Source organism: Mus musculus, chromosome 10 (assembly GCF_000001635.26).
Source record: "Mus musculus strain C57BL/6J chromosome 10, GRCm38.p6 C57BL/6J".
Taxonomy (NCBI): Eukaryota; Metazoa; Chordata; class Mammalia; order Rodentia; family Muridae; genus Mus; species Mus musculus.
The window spans coordinates 39,878,036-39,905,939 of NC_000076.6; the positions used below are offsets into that span (position 1 = coordinate 39,878,036).

General features: G+C 43.7%; 1 protein-coding gene across 2 annotated transcripts; it reads right to left on the minus strand.

Moving 5' to 3' along the window:
* Positions 1-11,977: 11,977 nt before the first annotated feature.
* Positions 11,978-21,171, minus strand: Mfsd4b4 (major facilitator superfamily domain containing 4B4). Of its 2 annotated transcripts, NM_001384225.1 has the most exons (5): positions 20,879-21,171; positions 17,477-17,961; positions 16,737-16,905; positions 15,981-16,097; positions 11,978-14,894 (listed from the first exon to the last, which is right to left on the minus strand). In NM_001384225.1, the coding sequence occupies exons 2-5, from the start codon at positions 17,492-17,494 to the stop codon at positions 13,687-13,689; spliced, it is 1,512 nt and encodes a 503-aa protein (NP_001371154.1). In that variant the 5' UTR covers positions 17,495-17,961; positions 20,879-21,171; the 3' UTR covers positions 11,978-13,686. The 2 variants fall into 2 exon arrangements, with proteins under 2 accessions (NP_001371154.1, NP_001371155.1); NM_001384226.1 differs by lacking the exon at positions 17,477-17,961.
* Positions 21,172-27,904: the final 6,733 nt, after the last annotated feature.

Here is a 27,904-nt window from a genome sequence, read left to right on the forward strand (position 1 = left end):
TCTTAGCTCCAGCTAACCAGTTGTCTCAGTAGTCCCTTCTATTCTTGACTCTAAAGCCAAAGCGACATGGCAGAAGTTGCCTAGTTCTGCTGCTTGCTGGAGCTAGAACATGGCCCCTTTGTTCTATTACATTATCACCAGCTTTCTGTTATCCAACTCCTAAACTCTACATTTCTACAGAAAAAACATGGGCAGGCCTATCATAGCAATACCCAACTCCTGATACCAACTTCTGTCTTAGAGTTTCCAGTGCTACACTCAGAAGTTATAGAGACATTTTCTCAATTGCGGTTCCTTCCTTTCAAATGACTAGCTTGTGTGAAGTTGACATAAAAACTAGCCAGAGTACTACTCCAACATATACATTTGACTGGCTTTGTAAGAACTAGAAAGTCATTAGCCTGGGACCTGGGCAGTGAGACGCTCCAGTGAGAAGAGGTAGGCAAAGGCTATATGCTGGATAGTTTCATGTCAACATGATACAACCTAAAGTCATCAGAGAGAAGGGAACCTCAAATTTAAAAATGGTTCCAGAAGATTAAATTATAGACAAGTGTGTAAAGCATTTTCTTCTTTGGGACTGATGGAGGGGAACCCAGCCCACTGTGGGTGGTGCCATCCCTGAGCTGGCATTCCTGGGATATATAAGAAAGTAGACTGAGCAAGCCAGTAAGTAGTACCCTCCATGGCTTCTGCATCTACTCCTGCCTCCAGGTTCCTTCCCTGTTTGAGTTCCTGTGCTGACTGATTTCCTCTGATGATGGACAGCAATATGGAAGTGTAAGCCAAACAAACCTTTTCCTTTCCAAGTTGCTTTTGTCATGGTGTTTCATGAAAGCAATGGAAATCGTAACTAAGGGTACATTCACCTTGGAGGTAAATGCTTCCTACTGAACACTTTGCTGTAGTGCAACAGACTGGCTACAAATCAGGTCTAAGCTCCCACGTCCATGTTTGCTGACCTAAAGGAGGTTGCTTGTGTCAGTATTTGGAATCATCTATCCAAGAGAATAAAACCATGAAGTCAGAGATCACAATACTTGTTCCCTAGATACCCCAGCACCAAGTAGCACTGCTTAGCATGTGGAAATCACTCCAAATGCTGATACATAAATGACTACATGGATTAAGGGGTTAAAAAGTGCCCACCACAAAAAGCAACCATATAAAGAGATCCTATTAGAGCTACAACAGTTCTTCAGGCTGGTGGGGGCTGAGGTCAGATTATAGTGAATGGTGAATGAGAGGATTCAATAACCACCTTAGGTCAAGTCACACAGGGAAACTCAGTATAAATGTAGACTAGCTCAGTGAAGGAAGCATTGGCTTTGAAGCTACACACAGACCTAAACTTGAATCTACCTTACCTCCACTTGCTATGATCTGGAGGGTTTCAATAGGAAGAGCCCCAGCCTTCATGTTATTCTATACAATATGGCTAATGACTGTGGGAACTAAAAGGGGCTGGGGAAAGAGGGGGAAGGGAGGATAGCCCATGTCCAACCAGAGTTCCTCCTATGCTCTGGGCAGGCAGACATGGGAGGGCTGCCAGATGCTTTCCACTCAGCCCCAGGTGGGCATCTAAGCTACTGACCCCACTTGATGAGGGGGGTGGACAATGGGCAGCCCCCCAAACCAAGGGGGCCCCAGGGTAACACCCTGTAGGGTTACAGGAGAGAGGGCTGAGGGAGAGAGGTTCCCACACAGGCGAGAGTCTGCTCAGATAAACAGAGTCAGTCTATGGCTTTAGAGCTTTATTGTAGAAAGGCAGGAGGGAAGGAGAAAATGTAGAAAGAGAGAGAGAGACCGGCCATGGCCAAGAGGAGACAAAGGGGAAAGGGACAGAGAGAAAGGAGAAAGGCTATAGAGAAAGAGAGAGAGAGAGTAAGAGGGAGAGAGAGGAAGAGAGAGGAGAGTAAGTGTAAGGAGAGTAAGGGCAAGAGCAAGAGGAGTGAGAGATCGAGGAGGGGCCAAACAGCCCCTCTTAAAGTATGCTGCTATCTTTTCTGTTACTAGGTAACTGGGGAGGAGTGTAGCCTGTGAAAGTCAGAAGCTTGGGACATTGCCTATGTGACCACTAACCATGCTTCTCTTGTGGGAGCTGAGGGGGCGGTAACTTTAACAGGAGCCAGAGTTCCAGGAGACATAAGAGAACTCCTTCTGTCCCACCGGGTCCTGGGGTTCACCATCTAGCCTCAACTGGAAACCAGACTGTCTTTGCATAGCTCAATGCCCAACAAATGACACTTAGCTCCATTGGAGTGCGTCAAAAGACCCTCACTCACAAAGACCACAGAGACCACCATCACTGCAAACTGCAAGAGGATTTTTATTATTCCAACATGTTGGGGACCCCCCTCTCAGCACGCAGGCCAGAGAAGAGACCCAGAACAAAGAAAGAACACACTTTTTATACCTTTGTAAGGGGCAGATTTAGGCAGCAGAGTAGCTGGCTTATTCTAATTGGTGTAGCAAGTAACCTTTTCAGGCATTGGTTGGTTTGCATAGTGACTACCTTTGGCCTAGTGACTCACTTTGTTTGCCTCCATGGTGGGTTATTATGATTTGGTCAGCAAAGCAGTAGTACATTTTGGTCAGCTATTAACGTCACAGTTATTAACGTCACAACTATCAACAAGGTCAGGGCGGTTTGTGTTTTTTTTTTTTTGTTTTGTTTTGTTTTTTCAGAATTCAGTGTGGGGTGGAATAGGGGGATTTCTCTGGGAACTGCTATCTTGTTATGGTTATTTTTCTGAAAACAGCTCATTTTGTTTTGGCAGCTGTAGACTCAGTCATTTTGACCACTATGTTTCTGAAAGTCCCTTCAGAGGGGAAGGGGCTAGGTGGTCTTGAACTTATTTTGGATATTACAGCTCCAGAGGTTATTGGTGGTTTAACATGATTGTTGAAAGGTACACAGTGTTCCAAGTGTGGCCAAGGTTTATGACAGCTAAGTGCTGACTTACCTGTATTTACACTGCCCCTTCTATTATGTAATGGATAGATCAGAAGTAAAGGGAAGCTTATGTCTATCTTAGGAAGCACACTTACATAAAAAATTATAATCTTTATTTGAAATTATACATTTATGTAAGTTTATACCCAAAATATATTTCAAAATAGATCTGCAAGGGAGGAGGTTATGAAAACCCACTACTTTGTAAGGTAATTTTAATTTTTTTAAGGAGTTTAAACAGAAGTCCCCTGCATGGATGGATAATGCTACTCTAGAAGCCATGTGCCGTTAAATGAAAATTTCAGTGCCAGTTGTGAGATACCTCCCTATGGTGTTGGCCAGGGAGCCCCTGAAATAATACAACTGCCATTCCTCCTAGCTGCCCACCAAGTAAAGCTTGATGGTAAGACCCTGTTGCTAATGGTGCCATATATTGGTTTCAGGACATAAAGAGATAAACCTGGAATCCCCCTTACCGTCCAGCTTGTGTATAACAGCCATATGACATATGACAGCCAGAGCTGTTATACGTGCTGCTTGTGAAGAGTCATCCATGTTCTTCCCTAGCAAGGATCTCTGAATGCTACAGTACTAACCTGTAGAGTAATTTTAATCCAGCAACATGGCCACTCTGGCAAGGGATCAAAAAGACCTAGGTCTGTGTGATCTGGCTAGAATGACATACCTTTAATCCCTCTGGCTGGAATACAAACACACCCTTAAGTACACACCTTTAATCCCAACCAATGAAGTTAAAGTTAGTTTGTAGAAGGAAGTAGCCATGTTTGAAAGTGATGACTAACTGAAAGGCAGACAAAGTGACCAGTCAGAGAAAGTTTTGACAGAATGAAAAAGAGGCTTCTTAAGAACAGTGCAGAGTGAGTCAGGAGGGGAGGGCAGTTCCATGAGTGGACTTACTTCAGGCAATGCCATAGAGATCAATTGAGGTCAGCTCAGTGCAGTTCAGTTCATGGAATTCAGAGGCAATTTTTCAAAGCAGAGAAATTCAGTGAGAATCTGAGAGAAGCCAGTTTGAGTCAGATAGCTTGGAGAGGAGTTTGAGCCAGAACAGCTGAGTTGAACCAGCCAGCAAGGATTCAGAAAGAACTAGAAAGGGTGAGGTTATTCAGCAGTAACCCTCCAAGACAACAATTACATCTGGCCAATAAAAGTTACTTTAACACTAACCTACCAGGCAGGATATGTCCATTGGTACAGTAGTGGCATGACTATTATGGGATAACCAGTCACTTTCTGCTTGGATTTGAGACCCACTCCACAGGAAGGAAGTCATGCCTGGATTATAAATCTGGTCAAATGCCCGTTGCTAGTAAGGATCTCAGGCCTTGGTTGGAAGCACCTACAATTATTGTCTTGCTAAATGTATACCTACATGTTAGTACTGCTCTCAACCTTAGTACTGGAAGCTTCTTTTTGCAGTGGACAGTGGTTAATACAAAGACTAATAACTGGTCAAAGTGCTGGGAATCAGGGCTAGAAAAATGGCTCACTTGTTTCTATTGCTAAGGACCCAGGTGTGTTTTCCAGCACCTATATAGCAGTTCACAGCCATCTTAACTCCAGGTCCAAGGGACCAAGTGCCCTCTACTGACCTCCAGGAAACATGAGGTACACATATATGCAAAACACATGAGACCTTATCCATAACAGAAGAGCAGTGACAGTTAATAGTTGCTGGGGGTGGGGCCATTTTTTTTTCCTTCAAGGATGTAGCCACTAGAAAGTCATCTATGATCCAGTCAGCAGCTCCACACTGACTACATGCCACAATTGCCAAGCAGGTACAGGGCTCTAACTTTAATTGCCAGCAGCATAACAAATGCAAGTAAATACAAGTGAATGCACACATCAGCTCAACTGTATATTTCCTTCTATATTTCTTTTCCTTCTTTCTCTTTTCTCCTTTCTTTTTCTTTCACAAGGACTCATTAGCCCAGGTTGGCCTCAAATTCATTATTCTCTTGCATCAGCCTCCTTAGTGCTAGGATTTCAAGCAAACCCCACTGGGCCTAGCAACATAACACAATTTTGTCAATTAAAAATATATCAAATTATGTATATAAAAACATATATATGTATATAGATAGATAGATAGATAGATTATGGAGATGAACAAAGGTTATAGAGTAATTGCCTCAGTGGGGCTGAGGGTCAAGGACTAGTCAGCTGATCTGCTGTCCTTGCTAACATTACAGAGCAACAGGTATACCCTCTTTAGTTTCCTGAGGTATTATGGCTGACATTAGCAGCCGTCATAATTATTTAAAACATTTTAAAAGATTTATTTATTTATTTTATGTATATGAGTGTGCCATTGCTGTCTTCAGACACACCAGAAAAGGGTATCAGATCCCATTACAGATGGTTGTGAGCCACCATGTGGTTGCTGGGAATTAAACTCAGGACCTCTGGAAGAGCAGTCAGTGCTCTTAACCGCTAAGCTATCTCTCCAGCCCTAAAATATCTTAGTATGCGTATGTGGTTTCTTGAACTTAAAAAGTAAAAATTGGGCTAGAGAGATGGCTCAGCTGTTAAAGGCTAGGCTCACAACCAAAAAGGAAAAAAAAAAAGTAAAAATTATTTTATAGTTAAAATTCCCTATTTGGGCTTCAGGTTCACCTCAGGCATACCCAGTATAGGTGAGTTGTGTGTAGTCCCCTGACCTCTCTCTCATAGATCTCCCTATTGTTCCAAGGAGACTTGCAGGACCCCAGGAGCATCCTGCTTTCCCAAAGAGGCCTACAGTGGCCCAGGAACATCCACCTTAGGCTCTTCCCCCAAGCAACCCCCACCATTCAGTTCCACCTGGGACATAGCCAGCAGAGGTTAGTCACAAGAGGTCCCCTGACCTCCATCATCTGACCCATAGCTCACCTGCTGTCCCAAGAAACATCTAGCTTAGACTTGTCTACAGCCAATCCCCTTCCTGCCAGGTCCACCTGGGGCAAACCGACAGAGATGAGCAATGTCCTGCTCTCTGAGAGCCATTGTCAGGCTCTGCCTGCCTCTCTGAGAAGTCCTTCAGGCATCAGTAACATACAGCCAACACTAGGTACATCCATATGTCTAAAATATCATGTAAAAAACACAATCAACAAGAGCCAGGGCAATATGGCACCACCAGAGCCCAGCTCTCCTGCTACAGCAAACCCTGGATATCCTAACACAGCTGAGGCATAAGAAGATACCATAGAAAACATTGACACAACAGTCAAAGAAAAAGTAAAAAGCAAAAAGCTTCTAACTCAAAACATCCAGGAAATCCAGGACACAATTGGAAGACCAAACCTAAGGATAATAGGTATAGACGAGAGTGAAGATTTCCAACTTAAAGGGCCAGTAAATATCTTCAACAAAATTATAGAAGTTTCCCTAACCTAAAGAAAGAGATGCCCATGAACATAAAAGAAACCTACAGAACTCCAAATAGATTCAACCAGAAAAGAAATTCCTCCTGACACATAATAATCAAAACACCAAATGCATTAAACAAAGAAAGAATTTTAAAAGCAGTAAGGGAAAAAGGTCAAGTAACATATAAAGGCAGACCTATCAGAATTACACCGGACTTCTCACCAGAGACTATGAAAGCCATAATATCCTGGGCAGATGTCATATAGAGCCTAAGAGAACACAAATGCCAGCCCAGGCTACTATACCCAGCAAAACTCTCAATCACCAAAGATGGAGAAACCAAGATATTCTATGACAAAACCAAATTTACACAATACCTTTCCACAAATCTAGCCCTACAAAGGACAATAGATGGAAAACTCCAACACAAGGAGGAAAACTATACCCTAGAAAAAAGCAAGAAAGTAACCTTTCAATAAACCCACACAAACATAATTCCACCTCTAACAAGAAAATTAACAGGAAGTAACAAACTTTTCCTTAATATCTCTTAATATGAAAATTAATATTACCAACATATCCTAATCAGTTGAAATTCAAAAATATGAGGAATTAGAAATATGTCGGCTGTCAACCCGTCATCTCTCTAATTTGGTAATGGGAGAAATAGGTCCAATATTGTATAATCCATATACACTTTCTGCTTGTTTGTACATGACAGGGTCTTGCTCTGTGCCACATAATGGTCTTGGAATCATGTTTCTTCTATCTCAGCCTCTCTATTAGTAGGATTGTTTATTTAATGCTTTTACACTATACTATGGTTTTCAGAACAGCTTACATATTTCAAAATTATTTGTACATCCAAAAGAAATGTAGACAATTAATTTGAGAGGTGACTTGTTAGAGAATAGTAAAGAGTGAGACTGAAGGCTTTGCTTCATATTTATAATTATTGTATCAATTTTGAAGAAGCAGACTTTATAAGTTATTCTTTTTCTGAGATGGATGCTTTTCAAAATCATCACAGCCAATGAACCAGAATCTTACCCTCACCTAATGTCTGTGCCACCTTCCAAGCAGAACCATTGTTCATTGAAACAGTTGATGAATGACTTCATGGAAAGACCATCTTAGCACACACACCATTTCTTAAATGGATGTAACCTGTTCCCTGTGGGCTGAGAATGACAACAATCACTCAAGTCAAATAGCTTTGACTGTAGCAGGAAATCTGTATCCAAAAATCATGCCTACAATTCATTCCGTGGTGCAGCAGAACTGTCAACTCTTAGCTTAGCTACTATGGAGGTAAAATCCTTTCACGATGTGAGGGACATTGAAGTATAGCCTTATTACAATGAACTCCAATGTCCAAAAACTGTTCTTATTTTGTGTTTGTACCACAGTAAGAGCCAAGATTTTAAGCTCTACTAAAAACAAACAAACAAACAAACAGAAAGCCTTTATTTATGTTCATTTAAAAAACTAATAGTGATATATTTTAAAACATCATACAGGTAATATACTTGGAGTTATTCAAAATTTATATTGAGAAAAATGTATTTTCAGTATTGCTGTAGACAAACATCTACATAAGACTGTTCAATTGATTGTTGTTTTATATCAAAAAACTTTTATAATACTCATTTTTATTATTATAATATTGTATAAATTTTAAAGAATATGATAAAAAACGAAAGGTATTCCAGGCTTTGAAGGAGAGGGTTCTCCAGGAATAGTTGGGGCACAAAAGGGAAAGAAGAATGTGATGTAAGTCTGTTTACTCAAAATATGTTTTTAAATGTTAACAAATTCAGATAAATTGAAATTATGTATCTTTTCCCATCGTAATGCAGTAAAACTTAAATCAAAGGAAAAAAAGAATAATAGGAATAGAATAAGGAGAAGATTCCCAGATACAGGGCACAGATACTATTTTCAACAAAATCATAGAAGAAAATTTCCCCAGACTAAAGAAAAGGATGCCTTATAAACATTCAGGAAGCTTACAGAACACCAAATAGATTGGACTGGATAATAATTAAAACATTACCCACCACATAATAATTAAAACAGTAAGTATACAGAGCAAAGAATATTAAAAGCTGATGGGGGGAAACCAAGCAACATAAAGACAGACCTATTAGAATTATACCCTACTTCTCAACAGAGACTCTAAAAACCAGGACGTCCTGGGCAGAAATCTTGCAAACTCCAAGAGACCACAGATGTCAGCCCATACTACTATACACAGCAAATCTTTAAGTCACCTGAATGAAAAAAAAGCAAGATATTCAATGACAAAACCAAAATGAAACAATATCTACACACAAATCCAGCCCTACAGAAGACACTAGAAGGAAAATTCCTACCCAATGTGGCTAACTACACCCAAGAAAACACAGGAAATAAATAAACAGCCCCACTCCAGCAAAGCAAAGGAAGGGAAGCACCCCCTTCCCCCAACAGGCTAACAGAACGGTTGTGAAAACAAGATCCTTCTTTCTCCTGCATACAAGAAACACACCTCAACAAGAACAACAGCACATTACCTCAGAGTAAAGGATTGGAAATTTTTTTTCCAAGCAAATGAACCCAAGAAGCAAGCTGGAGTAGGTGTTCTAATATATAATAAAATAAACTTCAACCAAATTTAACCAAGAGAGATGGGGAAGGACACTTCATACTCATCAAAGAAAAAAATCCACCAAAATAATGTCTTAATTATGAACATCTATGCCCCAAATGCAAGGGTACCCACATTCAAAAAAGAAACATTATTAAAACTTAAATCACACATTGAACCCCACACATTAATAGTGGAAGACTTCAACACCCCACTCTCACCAGTGGACCATTGTAGAAACATAGTTTTGACACCAAATGTAGAAACATAGTTTCAACAATCAAAATGACCACACCAAGTATATAGCTGCCAAAATAAGATTAGCTATTCTCAGAAAAATAACCATAACAAAAATAACAGTTCTCAGAAAAATGTTCCTACCCTGCACCACACTAAATTCCGAAAAAAAAAAAACACGAACTACCCTGACCTTGCCACCAGAACCTCCTGCCACATCAATAGCTAACCAATGAGTTTAAAAATATACTGCTGCTTTGCTGACCAATTATAATATTCAACCCACCATAAAAAGAGTATAAAAGAGCTGTGCTTTTTGAGCTCGAGGTTGACTTTCTGTGAGGCTGAGCAACCCCACGTGTGTCAGAACAATAAACCTCTTGCCATTGCAGCGATCTGTCATCAGGTTGTGTTTTGGGGGGGTCGCGCACCCAGGGTAAGGCCTCAGGGCTCTTACATCATCAATATAGAAACTAAACAGAAATCATGAAATTTGTTATGGTAAATATTATTTGAGGATTTCTACCCCACCTTAGATCATTTAGTTCCCAAATAAAAGACACAAAACTTTTATATTTATAATAAGCCTTAAAGCATTAGAGTTGGACAGTTATCAACCTTCTATTGCCACCTATTCTAAATCCATAATGTGTTTGTGTATGATGGATAGTTATATCATTTAGTCATAATTATGACCTAAGTATACCTGTTTGCAATTATGCATGGGATAGTTCTATCTATTATGTTAGATGTAATTATACCCAGTTATTGTTTTCATTTGTAAGTTAAGCATGACCTATGGAGATACGATTGTGTCAAGGTGACAAGGTTTGAGCTTCCGATAGCTATTCTTTGTTATCAGCTTGGCTTTATCTGTATTTAAAACATAAAATGACTAGGCACACCTATGCAGGATTTTTTTAATTAATAAAAAAAAAACTGAAGAGGGAAGATACAACTTTAACACAGAGCTCTGAGGTGGGAAGATCCATCTTCACTCGAGACCACACTTTCTGCTGGCATAAAGGACATGGAAGGGGGGAACTCACTCTCTTTGCCTGCTTGTTCTTGTTCTCGCTAGCAAGTTCATTCCTCAAGTCCACTCCCCTTCACTGGCATTACAGCCTATATTCATTCATTCATTCATTCATTCATTCATTCATTCATTCTACAATTCATTCATTTTATACGTTCTGTTCCTCTAGAGAACCCTCTAATACAAGGCTACACCTCAGATCATTAAGACGTTTTACCTCAGCTATAGTTTTTAATCCTTTTTGAAATTGACTTGCATGAATATGAGACACTCCCTGCAATGAATTCCAGGTTCATAAGGCTGTTCTCTGGATGGGCAGAGCCTGGGATTTACTTCAAACCAGCCCAAGAGGGTAACTGTATCAGGAAGCAACTCCTGTAAATACATCACAGGCCACACAGCTCCAGGCAGAGGAATCTGCTGACTAGGGAAGGGGATCCTTCTGATAGTTTTGAACAGGATGCCTGTTGTAAGGGGAGCTGAGACTAGCACCCGGAGAAATGTCAACACACACACAGAACCGACCAGGCACAGCCAGCAGGAAATAGGAGCTTCAGTCAGCAGTTACATTGCCAACAAGCAGGCATCCCTGGAAGATATGTCCAAGCTCCAGCAAAGAGCACAGTCCTCCCTGTCAGTGACCCTCAGCGTGCAGTCAAGTCATGCTGAGCTGTTTACTTGATTTGTCTGCAATAAACCTGGCCATTGGTTACAAGAATAGTTTCCTAAGAATAGTGTTTCTAGTCTTTTTTTTTTTAAAGATTTATTTTATGTATATGAGTATACCATTGCTGTCTTCAGATACACCAGAAAAGGGTATCAGATCCCATTACAGATGGTTGTGAACCACCATGCGGTTGCTAGGAACTGAACTCAGGACCTCTGGAAGTGCAGTTGATGCTCTTAACTGTTGAGCCATCTCTCCAGCTCCCAAGAATAATGTTTATAATTGAACTCAATTGTTTCTTTCCAATACAGAAATACATTACACACTGTGACAAGAGCTATATTCTCATTTGGCCATTTACATTTTGGTTTGGTGAATTTCTAATGTGGATTTTCAAGTTCTATGTCAAGGTTTGTTTCTGTTGTTGTTTTGGTTGCTTAGTTGGTTTATACTGATAGGGTTTCCCTGTGTCACAGACCTGGTTGTCTTGGAACTCTATTTGTAGACCAGGCTGGCCTCAAACTAAGAGTTCTGCCTCTGCCTCTCGAGTGCTGGGATAAGAGGTATGTGCCACCACCACCCAGCTTGATGCCAAGTTCTTATCACCATGCCTCTCTCCTTGATGCCATCTTCTGCCCTGTAAAGTAGGTGTTGAAGGTAGAATGTGCTTTTAGCAAAATAACCACTGCTTGCCTAATGCCCTGCTCTAAAGCAGGACAAAGCTCATTCCCAATCTCTAGTGAGAGCAACAGGTATAGGAGGAGCCCCAATCTCCACTGCCAACTTGTTCACCCAGCACCCCAGTGTTGTGTTAGTAACCTGAATCAGGGTGGCCATGGGCATATGGGAAACCAATGGGCAATACTCAAGAAATGTGTTGTGTGGCTGGAGAGATGGCTCAGCAGTTAAGAACATTGGCTGCTCTTTCAGAAAACCTGGGTTCAATTCTAGCAACCATATGATAGCTGACAATGTCTGTAACTCTAGTTCCAGGGGAACTGACCCCTTTTCCTGACCTCTCTGGGAACCAGGCACCCATGTGCTATACATACACAAATGCTACAAAGCAGTCAACAGTCACACACAGAAAAAAATATTAATCTTTATTATAATGTTTTTTTTAGGAAAGCACTTTAAAAAAACAAATTCATAAAATTTTATAAGAGATTTCAAACATATTGCAGTCACATAGCAATTCATTGTCACTCAGCATAAAACTTGAGAAAGTCATTTACAAAAGGTTGGCCCAGACTAGAGTCACCAAAGGCTGGCCCAGGCTAGCTCTGTCACACTTGTGAAGCTGTACTCCTCATCCTTGACCATCCCACTGTCTTCCATCTTGATTTGGTTTCCAGGTACTTCAAACTCATGGAGTGGTCCTGGAGGTGGACATGGGCTCTCCAATCACCACAACCAGATGAGGCCTTATCTGTAAACTAAACTTTTAGCCTGGCTTACAGAATATATGTAATACCCCAACCCAGTGAGGGTCAAATCCTAAAACGGCAAGACCCAGCTCCAGCCTTTGCTAATGAGGCAGGCTGAGGGCACCAGAGGACCCGTTCATACCGCTGCAACTTACATAGTAACTTTAAAACAGCTCCTATAAGTAAAACCTAAGAGCTGGACACGTAGCTCACTGGTAGCTCACTTAACTAGCAAGTGCAAGGCCCCGTGTCAAGTCAACAGCACTAGACAAAAGTAAAAGCTAAGAAGATAATATAAAATCAACGTGTCCCCAGATGCTCTCTGAATGACACAGACAACAGCATATAAAAATAACCTCTTTTTAAAGTGTCAGCAAAAATACTATAATCTCTGAAATGCAATGAACCGCTGTACCAATGAACACAAGAGTGATTGGCAAGATGGTTTTGGTTTTTCTTAAATGTGAGGGAAACAAGAATTAAAATTTACTAGAATACTAAATGATGACACTTGAGAGTAAGGGAAAGGTCATGTTGTAGATCAATGAACGCAGCAGTGCCACTAAATACCATGCCTGTCTAACGTCAGGATTGCACAAGCTCCAGCACTATAGGGCTACCCGGCAGTTTTGGTTTGTACATTTGAAATGAATGGATTATTTTAGCAAAAATATGATACAACTTTAAAACTTACATGTTTCACCATGCATGGTGGTACACGTCTTTATTACAAAACTCAGGAGACAGAAACAAAACAGTGAGTTAGAGGCCAACCTGGCCTACTTAGTAAATTCCAGGCCAGCCTGGACTATAAAGACTCAAGAAACAAAACAAACACAATCCCTGGAGGTTAAAAATAATCTCATTGCATTTCTAGAATCACAGGAGGTTTTTGTCAGAGCTGAGCATGAAGTCAGGGAGGAAGCATAGCCTATGTGTGGGAATAAATAGTCAGCAGTATTTTTCAGTCCAACCCTACACAGAGGGTAAAAGAAAACTATCTTCCCATCTCCAAAGATGCTCTTTGTCATGACAAATGGCTCGTGTCGGGGTGTGACTGCACAGCACAGGTCTTTGCTCAGCAAATCAGCTCATTTTCTACAGTGCTGACCCCTGGCACACTACCCAGCTCTTCACACACCAACACCTTCTGGAAGGTGGAGACTACAAAACAGTCTCCTAACAAGATCCCAGTGCACAACGAACGGTAAGACTGAGAATTCGAAACACTCCAAATGATCTCACTGCTTCCTGTAAACAGACACAAATTTCAAGTGCAAGAGCGTGCTCAAAGTCAGCCAGAGCTCTGCCCTGAATGGTGTCCTCAGGAGTGGCAGTCACGCAGTAAGCCAATTCGTGTTAATCCCTTTTGTCCTGATGATTCCCAAGAGAATTACTGCTGTTGGCTGAAAAGGGCTCAGCAATCAGTCCATCCAGAAGGACCTGACCAGAGCCCTCTTCTCTACAAGTCTCCCTTGCAGACTCCTGAACGGGATCACTCATTTCAACCACCTCAAAATCCATCTCGTTCCACTTCTCTGCATCGTCCTCCTCATTCTCTTCCTCACAGTCGTGTAGCTCAGAGCTGGAGAGTAGAGCTTTCTGGTCCTCTCTCTTCCTTGTTCCTTTGTGCTGGCATTCCAGGGGCAAGGTGGCTAATTTATACATCACAGGAAATAAAACAGCTGTGAATATGGCTGAGCCCAGACATGTGTACAGAACTACTGGCAGATCTGGGTACTGTCCCTGAAGAATTCCGATCACTGCAGGAATGGCCATTTCTCCCAGGGCCGCGCCAATTACAAAGAATGCTGCAGATTTCCCAGTTAAGGTGGTGTATTGCTCAATCCAGGAGATGCCGCTGGGAAACGTGGCTGCCATTGAGGCTCCATACACAGAAGTCGCTATCCAGAGACAAAGAGGGCTCTTGTCAAAAAGCACCAGAAAGAAACATGACACCAGGCTGCCAATGTTACACAACACAATCATGGTTCCAGGCTGTAAGAATGTTGCAAAGAAGATGGCCAGGCCCCTGCAGGCTGCAAAGGTTCCCCAGAAGATGGAGTTCAAGCCAGCTGCCTCGCTCTCTTCCATGCCAACATGGGTGATAGCAAAGGAGAATACGAAAGAGCCGTAGGTCACCTCGGCTCCCACATAGAAGAAGAAGAAGAGGAAGAGCAGGCATAGGAGGGCCCTGTGATATTTAGCCCTTCGAGCTCCCTCAGCAGATGCTCTGGGTTTTTTCTGCCTTGAATGTTTCTTACAAAACAGACCAAACAGAAAGACAGAAACTACTAAAACATAGGTGCCAATAGAAGCATATGTCCACAGCAGATTCATGTCATCGGGTACTGCGAACACAGAGTCTGAGGTGGCTTCAAAGGATTGGTTCAAGGCTAAACGGTCAGATTGGGGCTCGGTGTAATTCTGAGCAGATGTTGTTGTACCCCAGGCCAATTTAGCCAGCAGGGGAGCCAGAAAGGCACCCAAGGCGAAACTGAAGTGCAAGGCCTGCATATGTGGGGCTCCTTTGTCCCCCCAGAGATCCAAGATGAGGACGTTTCCACCTACCAACAAAGGAAATGATTTGAATTAACAATCATTTAGTGAGAACACTACGTTGCTACTTAAGAACAAAAGGGAAGCTGACACTACCTATAACCAGGAAGGCTTCAGTTAAGGAGCTCTGACCCACGATCACCCGCAGACTATGCATCATAGCATCTCCTCCTAACATACAGAATCTATAAGCTGGTAAACCACTGCCCCTCTAGAGCCAGGCACATTAGCAAAGGCTTTTCATAGCATGTGCCAACACCACACTGAGGGACATACTGAAATAACACACCTATCTACTTACAAGGGAGGGAGGGAGGGAGGGAGGGAGGGAGAAAAGAGAGAGAGAGAAAGAGAGAGAGAGATGATTGGCATCAGATAGTGGCCAATCATCAAAGCCTTGTATTTTTGCACCTAGTAGTAACTGTCACAGAAGTCAACACCAAAGGTCCTGATGCACCAAGCTCAGTTGTCAGACTCTGCACTGTCCCAATGAAGACCCTATGAGGTGACGGCCAGAAGCATACATTCTTTGGCTCTCTTAACTTTCAGATAAACACACATTTCTACTCTGTAACTTCACAACCAAATGAAACATGAGAGGAGGAAAGGAAGGGATAGAATGCTGGAGTTAGAGGTGAACAAATGCTACATTGCTCTATGAAGAGGCTCTGCTGATGGAAAACAGGGACTTTCCAGGAAAGGCTTCACTGAGCTCACAACTCGGCTGGACGCTGTGTCTGTTCTTCTGGGGCCGCCCAGCAGCTCTCTACTTGCTTTGTCCTCCCAATCATTACAGCTTCCTACAGTAAGATGGCCGGATTCTATCCTAAAAGGAAAGCCTGCGTGTCTGTCCAGGGAAAGACCATCCTTCAGGTTAGGCTATTCTAAATCAGCTCTTGCTTACAGAGAAACACACTTTCTGTTTCCTGCACAGGCGAGTGCTGGAAAACGGATGTTCTGATTGCTAGGACAGTGGTCTGGCTAGGTGCCACGGTCCCAGTCTGATGTTCCTGTGATAGTGTGATGTCATCAGCTGTCCTTTTCCTAGCAGTAGTGTCCCAAACAGCACAGGTGACAATAAAGGATCCACTAACCTGTATCCAGAATGCCCATGGAAACCCCGAAGACAGACATCATGACAATCAGTAGGGCTGCTGTCTTGCAGAATGGCATGAGATAAAGACCAACTGTGGTAGCAGAAAGGGAAACCCCTGAGAAGAAACAGGAAGAACTCAGCTAAAGCACTGCACTGCTTTGGTAACACAGTATTTACTTAATCATCACCAACAAAATATTCTTGCTTCAATGTGAGTTTTAATACATCAATTGATTTGCCTTTATTCTTCCCAATTTATTGAAAATGGCATGCCAGCAGCTCTGCCCTCTTTTCCAGGGTCAGGATCCAAGGTGCTCAGTCCATGCTCAGCTCTGACAAGGGCAGGACAGAGGTGCAGCCTTTTATCACTTCCCCAGCATCCCCTGTCCCTTCATCTCCAAGCCCAAGTCCACAGAACCCAGCAAGGTTCCAGGAACTCATTCTGACACCGCCCCCAGCCCCTCCTCCTCCCCCGTGGCCCCAGAAGCCCCGCCCCTACCCCAGATAAGCAGAGCTTCAGGGTCAGCCAGTGCCTGTGCCTGGAGTGGAGCCTATATCACAGTAAAGTCAGCATTGCTCAGGTGGCCAACACTCACACCCAGGGCCCATCGAGTTCCCAGGGAATCAGTCCAGACTTCCCAGCTCCCACAGTGGATGCCAGCACGCTACCTGGCTCAGGTATCCACCATCTTCCCCATTTAGAGCTGAGTTGTAAATTTGTTGACAGAAACAAAGAAGAGCGGTGTTTACTTACCCAAAAGTAAAAAATGATTTATACAGCCAAACAGGACTCCTCCAATCATAGAGCCACATAAATATCCTGAGGCCCGGCCCACGAAAATCAGAGACAGGCTGCTGATGTTTCTGTTCACGTTCTTCGCCAAGTCTGGAAAGGTGGGCCCCAGGATAGCAACACTTAGTCCCTATAGTTAAAAGCAAGAGAGCCTCTTACTATCGCTGGAACACTGACCAAAAAGTAGCTTTCCCACTGTAACAAAACCACAGGAGGGAGATGACAGTCTACCACAGTGGAACTAAGAAAACATGCACATTATCAGCAGTAAAGCCACAGACTCCCCAGTGGCCTTCTAGTCATAACCTTTGATCCTTTCTTTAAAGTTTTTGTCTTGTTTGGAGACTCAAACTTGCTCTGTAGCTCAAGATGTCCTCTATCTGCTGGTCTCAGCCTCCCACATGCTGCTACTACCAGTGAATCCCAGCACACACAACTATTTAACTTTCTCTTTTAACTGTCTAGCATTAAACAATACCTTAAAGGACCATTCCATATTAATAATGAATATGCAACAAACCAGAGGCTAGGGAGATGGCTCAGTCAGTGAAGTGCTCGCTGCGTGGATATTAGGGCCTGAGTCTGGATCCCCACCAGTCACATAGAAAGGACAGTGTCTTAGTTAGGGTTTGTCTTGCTACAGTCAAACACCAGGAAAACCAGCAAGTTAGGGAAGAAAGGGTTTGTTTATCTGACTATACCTCCGCATTAAAGTCCATGCTTGAAGGAAGGCAGGCTAGGACAGGAGGCAGGAGCTGATGCTGGGACCATGGGAGGGTGCTGCTTCCTGGCTTGCTCCTCACAGCTTGTTCAGTCTGCCTTCTTATAGAACCCAGGACCACCAGCCAGGGATAGCGTCACCCACAATGGGCTGGGCCATCCCCCATCAATCACTAAGAAATGCCTAACAGCCAGATCTTGTGGAGAGATTTTCTCAGCTGAGGTTCCTTCCTCTCAGATGACTTTAGCATCTCTCAAGTTGACATAAAACTAGTCCAGGGCAAGTGACCCCTGTCAACCTGATACACAAACACGTCACTGTTAAGCCACCACCTTTCCTGTCTTGTTCATCCCCAGGATCCCACCTTAACATCAACAACACGATATAAAACATTTTGCAAACTTTAAAGGTTCCAATCTTTACAAATTCAAACACTTTAAAATCCAGTCTCTCAGCTGTGGACTCCTGTAAAATAAAAATTAAATACTTTTTTACTTCAAGGGGGGACAACCCAGAGCAGTTACAATCTTAAGAAAAGCAAAACCAAACTCTAAAAGTGTGAATAATTCAATGTCCGACTGTCATGATCTTCTGGGCTTGGGTCACTTTTCCAGCACTGCCTTCTGTAGTACACAAACTGTCTTTTAGGCTCCAACCCCTCCACTCCACTTACACCCACTGATCTTGGTGGCCATCCCAAGGTACTGGCATCTCCAAAATGTGGGGGTCTTCTGCTGCAACGCTTTCACTAATAGCTTCTCCTGGGCTCTCTTCATAGACTCCAGCCCTACCACACAGTGCCAGGCCTCAGCTTTTCTCCACGACTCCTTAATGCCTCCAAAGACAGCACTACCTGGTGACTTATACTACAGTGGGCTGCCAAGAGGAGGCGCAACCTTGGCCACTCCTGGGACGAAGCTCCTGTGTGCTGACTCTGGGAAAACACTTCCCAGACAATCTGGAATGGACTCTTCAGGCCCAGCTGAGCAGCATCTATTACCCCAGCAAAGCAAAGGCACAGATTCTCAACTCCAATGGCCTGGGAGTCTTTGCTTCCCTCTGAAACTTCCCAAGCCAGGCCTCCATCGACTGTACTGCTCTCAGCATTGTTTTTCTTTTTAGATGTCGGCATGTATATGAGTACTTGGTCTGCACGCACTCTTGCATACCACAAGAGGGCATCAGATCCCATTATAGACAGCTATAGCTGTGGGCTCTGGGAATTGAACTTAGGACCTCTGGAAGAACAGCCAGTGCTCTAAACCCGAGTCACCTCTCCAGCCCCAGCTCTCAACATTTCCTATCTTCCCCATTCCTACAAGAACAGCATGGTCCTTCCACAATCCCAAACAACACGCTCAGGCCTGTCACAGCAATACCCCACTATCCTGGTACCAACTTGTCTTAGTTTGAGTTTTAATTGCTACGATGAAACACCATAACCAAATAGCAAGTTGGGGAGGAAAGGGCTTACACCTCCACACCATAGTCCATCGCTGAAGAAAGTCAGGACAGCAACTCAAACTAGACAGGAACCTGAAGACAGGAGCTGATGCAGAGGCCATGGAGGGGTGCTGCTTACTGGCTTGCTCAGCCTGCTTCCTTATAGAACCCAGGACCATCAGCCCAAGGGATGGCATTACCCACAATGAATGGGCTGGGCCCTTCCCATCAGTCACTAATTAAGAAAATGCCCTATAGCTAGATCTTGTGGAGGCATTTCTCAATTAAGGTTCTCTCTTTTCAGATGACTCTAGCCTGTGTTGGCTTGACATAAACTAGCCAGGACACACAGAAACAGCAGCATGCCTAGAACCCCACACCGAAGAAAAAGGAAAGAGATCCCCAGGGCTCACCGGCCAGCTAGTCTGGCTGAATGGGTGAGCTCCAGGTTCAGTGGGAGGCCCTGTCAATAAGGTGGAGGGCAATTGAGCAAGACACCTCTGGCCTCGACGCACACCATCTGCACAAGGATTTAGAATGTAACAAACTATTCTCAAAATATATACTTATATTTTCAAATATGCTACATGCATAAATACGAAATTTAATTGCTAAAAATTTTTAATTACCAAGCACCAAATTTTGATTTTTACACTAAGATGCCAATATTTCTGGCACACAAGAAGTTGTCCCTTTGAACTGTCTAATGCTGACGATAAATAATCTAATCTACAGTTTTCCTCACACTCCAAAGCTATCAGGAGATGTAAGGGCTGTAAGGCTTTCTTAGCAAAATATAACACGGACAGAATGATTTTAACAATAAGATGTTACACAAGATACTGCCAAGAACTAAAGACTTGCGTTTTAGATGAAGTTCCTAAAAACCTTTAAGGAAACGTTTCTGAGTTTTGAGAACTGTGGATTGTGGGCTGGGGACACAGCTGGGTGAAAGCCTAGCATGAAGTCCTGGGCCAGCCAGCGCCCTGTACGTAATAAACAAACAACAAAACCTGATTGTGCTGCACTGTTCTGCTCCAACCCACGTGTGGTTTCCCTGCCCCAAGCACCAGCAACCAAGAACAAAGACCAGGAGCACACAGGGCCACAGCATGTTCATTCAGATCTTCCTGCAATCACTTGCAATACCTGTTACACACGAGGGGCTCCAGTACCTGCAACGCTTTCTTTCTTCCCTACTTTCCCATCAAAATAATTTTAAGAAACTGAAGCTCCAATTGAGGGACCAGAAGGGACTCCGTCAAAGGTTTAGCTCTCATAGCACTCGAGTCAAAAGTTATCACTTTAGGTCAGTGGTTTATAGCTTTCATCCCAGCACTCAGGAGGCAGGGGCAGGAGGATCTCTGAAATTTGAGACCATCCTGATCTACACAATGAGTTACAGCCATCTGGTCCACAAAAGGACATTTCGGGTCAGCAGCAGGTGCTACACTGGGGAACACTGTCTTTATGGCGTTTTTAGTTCTTGCACTTGAGTGAAGAAAATCATTTAAGTATCTAAAGGCTTGATTTAAATAGGGCCGTGTACAGGGTAAGCAACATGTCCTTGATACTATCATTTAACCAGAAAAGCCACTTTCTTCTCTGGGCCCTTTTTTCCATCTGCGAAATAAAGCAGTTGGTTGGATTTGGTCAGGCCCCCTCAAAGCTGCTTTTCTGGGATCAATTTAGAGCTTCAGTGAGTGGGTGAAGGGGAGCAGGCTCCCCATCTTGTATCTCCCCGTTTTCCGGAGGAAACTTAGCTTGCTCGTGCTGGAAACGTATTAATTTTGCCCGTTTTTCCAGATGACAGAACTGAGACTCAGGAGGATTAACCGATATACACCAGGGGTCACGCACGATGCAGGGCACTGAGACCACGTTCCCTGCAGGACGCTTGCTCCAGCCGTGGCCTGGAGGGTTTGGGCCCAGCTCTCACCAGCCCCAGGAAGGCGGCACAAAGCACCACGGTGGTGAACCAGCGCAGCACGCTTTGGGCACGGCCTTTCCGCACGGAGGCCACCGCTTCTGACTCATTCTCTGCGCCCGGGCCGGCTGGGAGGAGCCGCTGCCCTCCCGCCCCTCCGAACTCCAGCTCCAACTCCAGTGTGGCGGCTCCACCTGCCGTGCTCCGTGCACCAGGCCTCCGGTGTGCAGGGAGGTGCCCGGCCCCGCCCGGCCCGGGAGCCAACAACGCCAGGACCTGCCCGCGCGAGCGTGACCTGGGAGCGGAGCCTCCCCGCCGCGCAGGCGCGGTGTCCCTCACGGTAGCAGAGCGCCTGCATGGATCACAGGCCGGAAATAAAGCCGCCGGCCAATCAGGAGACTTCCTCAAACCGGAAGTTGATGTGGTTGCCTTGGGGATCGGACAGCCTGGCCCAGGTGAGAAGTCTCAATTAGGTGAGTTTCCCCGGCCTGGGGAATGTAGGCCAAAGATGTACAAGCTGCAACCCATGCACAAGACGATCCAAAGTTGCAAAACGTTGGAAGAAACCCGGCCTGGAACTGCAAGATGGCAACTTCCGCAGCCTCCTGGGTCACCTGGAAACCCGAAGGTCTTGTCTCTACATGATTTACAAACTGTTGCCCTTGCTCCTTAGACGTACAAGAATGTTGAACGTCAGCTTCTCACTGAACAGATAGTTATGGATCCTTACGTGTAAACTCACACGTGAAGTATCTCAGTTAGTTTACACAACACTCAGAATCCCACCGCAGTCCCATCTATAAATAGGAATATTAGGTTAGAGTAGCAGCTTCTAAAGGCCAGACAACAACCCGCTGGCCTTTACTGAATGGTGAAACAATAGCTAAAGAAAGAATCTGGGACAAAACGAGTTGCATGCACTTGCCTGTAAGACCCCCGAAGCTGGGCCTCCGCTCAAGTCCTGGGATGAGCTGGCCAGCACCTCAGTGACTCGAGAGAAAACCACACCTGATGCAAACTGCAAGAGGTTTTATTATCAGCTAGCTGAGGACGATGTCCCGATGTCCCTCCTCCGTGCAGGGCAGGGGAGTTTGACCCTTAGTGGTAACAGTAGGGGGCTTTTAACAGCTAGCTGAGGAATTGGGGAGGAGTTGGGAGGAGTTGGGAGGAGAGTTCTTCTCTTCTGGGTATCCTTGGTGAAATTTATAAGGCAGGAGTGGGGAGTGAGTTCTTTCTGAATTTTTATCTCCGTGTCCTCAGCACAGGAAGGCAGGCATCTCTGGTTGTAAAGTATAGAAACAAAGGCTTTTTGCTGGCTATAGAGAACAAAGAGCTTCTTTCTGGCTGTATTTTTAGAGATCAGGGAAAACAAGCTTGGGGAACGTCCAGGGGCTTTACCTTCCTGGGAGAAACGCTCTAAATCGGGTCCCACATGCCCACACTTATTTTAACCTGCAGGCAATTCCATTGTTGAATGGACTTGGACATCAGTCTGTCTTTGCCAAATAGCTATGCTAGCTGAAAAAGGAAAACCGTGTTCTTATGTGACTACAGATTTGACCACAGGGACCATAGCCTCAAATGTTATCACATTCTATTTTTTATCTGAAGTTCTTTTCCACTTACACTTCTGTCTCTGATATCCCTTCTTACTTAGACTCCCAAGCTACTACAAAACTTGGTCTTGTTACCCATAAACCAACTTTCTATCTTCAATCATACGATCATTAACTTCTTCCCTGTTTGTCTCGGAAAGGTTTCTTAAATTGGCGTCCAACTCCTCTCCATTCCTACTCTGCTTGTCTTCATTTCTTGCTTAGACTATTTCAGATGTTTTCTGATTGGCCTCAAAGTGTGTGTTTTGAAATTTTTAGTGGGACCTTTAGAACACAAAAATTTTAAGGGCAGATGGCCTAGTCAGGGAGGAGAGGCTCTTTTTCCCGTGAAGGTTCTATGCCCCAGTATAGGGGAATGCCAGGGCCAGGAAGCAGGAGTGGGTGGGTTGGTGAGCAGGGGGAGGGGGGAGGGGATAGTGGGTTTTCGGAGGGGAAACTAGGAAAGGGGATAACATTTGAAATGTAAATAAAGAAGATATCTAATTTTTTTAAAAAAGAAAAAATACATTGTATCATAAACATTTTTAATAAAAATCTAAAAATAGATTGATAAAGAAAAAAATTTGGGCTGGAGAGATGGCTCAGCAGTTAAGAGCACTGACTGCTCTTCCAAAGGTCCTGAGTTCAAATCCCAGCAACCACATGGTGGCTCACAACCATCTGTAATGAGATCTGACACCCTCTTCTGCAGTGTCTGAAGACAGCTACAGTGTAGTTACATATAATAAATGAATAAATAAATCTTTAAAAAAAAAAAGAAAAAAATTTAAGGGCATTTTAAAGTGAGAATAACTCTGCCTGCTACAATACCAACCTACTAGGCAAGATGCCCCCTGCGTATAATGGTGGCATAAGTGTCGTGGAGGTAACTAACCACTTTCTGCTTGGTTTTGAGACCTACTCCACAGGACAGAACTCTAGACTAGTGCTGTAAGTCAGTTCAAAGCCCATGGCTGGGGCAATCATTAGACCCAGGGAGGAGCCTACTTCTGGTTTCCTGATTGCATGTAGTTTCAAACTGCCTTCTAAAGACTTGTGTTTACACCCCTACATAAGTGTTACTCTCAGCCTTTTGTTTTTGCAGTGGGTAGAAGTCAGTCAGAGGGCTGAGAATGAGACTGTTGATCACTCAGTCCTAAGTGAGACACAGTGATGCTCTTCCACCCAGCCCAAGGCTTGGGATCACCGAGGACGTGAGGTTCCAAATGGCCGATTCAGAAAAGGGTGGTGCCTCTGTGTCCCATGAAGTGGCTTATGTATTTGTGTTTGGGGTAGACAGGACATCCTGAGTATACCTTGTAAGTTGTTGTTGGAGAGGGTTTCCAGAACGATAGCTTACCCTAAGAGATCATTTTTTTCTGATGCCCAGTGTGTATGTACATGTTCCAGAAGAGGCAGTTGGGCACCTAGGGGTATTATAGGCTTCCTATGTGGACCCACCCAAAGATTACTGTGGGGATGCGATTTCCACCCTTCTCTTGCCAGTTGTCCTTTAGTGTGGCACCTCTGTTAGCCTGATGGAAGAGGCTAGACATGGACGAGACATCATGAACAAGACAGACAGCACATGCGGCTCCACCAACCATACAGTTGGTTTTTTTTTTTTTTTTTTTTTTTTTGCTCCTTCATAACTTTGTAATTTTGCTACTGTTATGAACCAAATGTAAATATCTGATTGTGAGGATATCTGATAGTTGGCCTCCTAGGGGTTGTGACCCACAGGTTGAAAAAAATCACCATTTTAGAGTGTCTTGGGATTTGTCGTTGATGTTTTTGTTTTTTGAGACAGGGTTTCTCTATGTAGCCCTGACTGTCCTGGAACTCACTCTGTAGACCAGGCTGGCCTCGAACTCGAGATTTGCCTGCCTCTGCCTCCCAAGTGCTGGAATTAAAGGTGTGCACCACCACCATCACAACCACCACTGTTGTCACCACCGCTGCCAGTCGAGGGTCTTGGGATTTTAATGGTGGCTAATTATTTGGGCAAATAGATAACGTCTAGTTATTCTGTGATTTGTTAACTATTTTGAAAGGGTTGGCCAGAGGAAGTCATAAATCCTCTTTGTTTCCACAGCATGCCATAATGCACCACTCCATATGTCTAGTAGCCGTGTGTGAATGTTAGCTGTTTTGGTTTTTGCCCAGTGCACAGACACTCTGGTGTCTTAGTCAGGGTTTCTATTCCTGCACAAACATGATGACCAAGAAGCAAGTTGGGGAGGAAAGGGTTTATTCGGCTTACACTTCCACCCTGCTGTTCATCACCAAAGGAAGTCAGGACTGGAACTCAAGCAGGTCAGAAAACTGGAGCTGATGCAGAGGCCATGGAGGGATGTTCTTTACTGGCTTGCCTCCTCTGGCTTGCTCAGCCTGCTCTCTTATAGAACCCAAGACTACCAGCCCAGAGATGGTCCCACCCACAAGGGGCCTTTCCCCCTTGATCACTAATTGAGAAAATGCCTTACAGTTGGATCTCATGGAGGCATTTCCTCAACTGAAGGTCCTTTCTCTGTGATAACTCCAGCTGTGTCAAGTTGACACAAAACTAACCAGTACACTCTGGCTAAATGCAGTTCATTCCTCTGAGCAGATGCAATGTCAGGCAAATGAGCACTCTCAATTATGTCAAGAGTAAAGATAACTGCATATCCTGTCTGAAAATGTCCCGTTATGCTCATAAATACAAATGTTAGCCAATAAAACCAAGTGAACTGCCATTTCTCCTATGTGTAAGAAACAAGAATTGTTCATCTGGTGCAAGAAGACTACTAAAAGAGGTACTGCAAGGTCTGTCATTGAAAAACAGGCTGTAGTTTGAAGAGCTCTAGATAACAGAGTGGGGTTTAGGCACCACTGCATTGTGAGAGAATACTAGCCATTTATGGCCTGGAGATTTTGCACAAGTCTCTATCATCTTCCATTTTTGCTTCCTTATATGTAATATTGGTGTGATGTGAAGCATCACATACCAGGGGTGATAAGCCCGTTTTCTTGATAGTCTTCTATGATGGGTTTGAGTCCATTGGAACTTCTTGCCTCAAAGGGTATTTATCTTTTATATTAGGCAAGGGTCTGCTTTTATTTATTGTTACCTCAACTGGGGCAGTTAATCTTATTCATTCTACATCTGTTGTTTGTTTGTTTGTTTGTTTTGCACAAACTCTCCTGAAATTTGTGGAAGGAGATGATTGGTTTTCTTCTATGAGGTCTTGTTTGATCCCTTCACAAGTGGCATGGAGAATATGTTGGGATAGGGGCTTTTCAGTGTTCCTGAATTAAAGAAAGTTACTATCTGCTTTGGGAGGTGAATATGTGAGCGTTTTGTTTCCTAACAGTCACATCTCAACAAATGAACAGGGACACAGTTTACCAGTAGAAAGAGGGGATGCCTTAGTCTCTTCCTATTTAAATTATAGGTGTGGTGGTTTAAATGAAAGTGGCTCCCATTGGCTCATAGGGAGAGGCACAATTTGAAGGGACTAGAATGTGTGGCCTTGTTAGAGTAGCTATGACTGTTGGAGGAAGTATGCCACTAGGGGTGGGCTATGAAGTGTCAGATGCTGAAGTAGGGGCCCAGTGTCTCTCTCTTTCTTCTGCCTGCTGATCTGGATGTAGAACTCTCAGCTCCTGTCCCCTGCTATGAGCTTAATAGACTAAGACTCTTAACTGTAAGTCAGCCCCAGTTAAATGCTCTCCTTTATAAGAATTGCCGTGGTCCTTCTTCCTAGCAATAGAACAGCACTAAGACAATAGGATTTGCCTTAAAGTCAATAAGAATAAATTAGTAATTCCCACCACTTGCGTTTTATTTTTATGCTGAGGTTGATTTTAAGTCTGGTAGGAATTAACCCAGTAGCCCCAGGCTTTGTTTCCTGTTGGTTAATAATCCATTTCTCTTACCATGGTAGCAATGAAAACCTCCCTTATTTTGGGGAGCAGTCCTGTTCTATTCTCCATTTTCTTTCAAGTTCTCTCAGGCCTGCTACTTCAGTGAGAGAATTCCTATTTCAGTTTCTTGGAGTCTTCTTGAAATGGCCGGGCTTTTTGCAATAGTTACAAAGATCTTTGTCTTTTTGAAGATGGAATGAATTATGTTTTCTTTTCTGTGAGTTTATGTCTTGTAAGCTCATAATTTGGATAGTAGTGTCTTTTTTTTCTTTTTTAATAATAGTTCTAGAAATTACTAAAGTACCAAGGCTGTCTGTGCAAAGGGAGACCCATATCTTCTGGCTTTCAGTAATGCAGAATTTAATAAGCTATCACTTCCTTGACCTCAAAGTTATAGGAATTCCTGAGTGGCTGCAGATGTGACATAGAAGTCAGGTATGATTCTCTAGCCTGATCTTACACTGCTGTATTTTGGCCCAGTCAGTAATTTCTGGAAAAACTTGGGTACCACAGCAGAGATAGTTCCTAAGTCACAGCAAGACCTTTAGTGTCAGTGATCTGTTTGATCAAAGTCCTAAAAGGAAAGCAAGTGAAACTGCCCAAGCTTCTCCTCTTCCTCCTCCCTCCCTCCCTCCCTCCCTCCCTCCCTCCCTCTCTCCCTCTCTCCCTCCCTCCCTCTTCCCTCTCTCCATCCCTCCCTCCCTCCCTCCATCCCTCCCTCCTTCCATCCCTCCCTCCCTTCCTTCCCTGTCATGGCACCCAAAGGGCCAATTCTTTTGCTTCCATGTGAGAAGCCATCTTCTACTTGAGCATCCTGCCATGCTTATCTGTTTGTCTCGACCCAGAGCAGCCAGGCCAAGCAACTCCAGATCGAATCCTCTGGGCTCATGACCAAAATAAACCTTTCTTTCTATGAGTCTGTTAGCTTGGATATTTTGTAAAAGAGACAGAGGTGACTAATCCTAGAGAGTGCCTTTGAGAGACACTTGATGGAAAACAAAGTAATGAAAGAGAAGGGAAGATGATGTGGGAAAGGTGCCCTACCACAACTAGTGGGTTTGGCCAGTGCACATCTATTAGCAAAACAAGATTAACAAAATAGAAACCGTTTCCCAGGTATATCAGCTTAATGTGTTATCTTTTTGTTTTGGTTCAGTTTTGAGTCAGAGTCAAGGATGACCTTGAACTCCTGACCCTCCTGCTTCTGCCTCCCACAAGTTAGGAGGTGCAGGTGTGCACGACCACACCATCAGTTTTACTTCTACAGATATTTCTAAAATCTGGCTTCCTCTCTGCCAAAGTTTAATTACATCAAATTTACTTTCAGGATACAATCGACTTCGATTATGGATGCTAGGATTAGGTAGCATCTAACTCTATGAGACAGAATCGCATCAAGCTGAGCTGAACAGAGGTATTTGGCTTTGTTCACAGAAGACACTGAGAAATCAGAAACAAAAAGAAAACTGGATGGATCCATCAAGTGGCTTTTCTTGTCTGATATGGTGGTGTATGGCTCTGATCACAGCCCTTG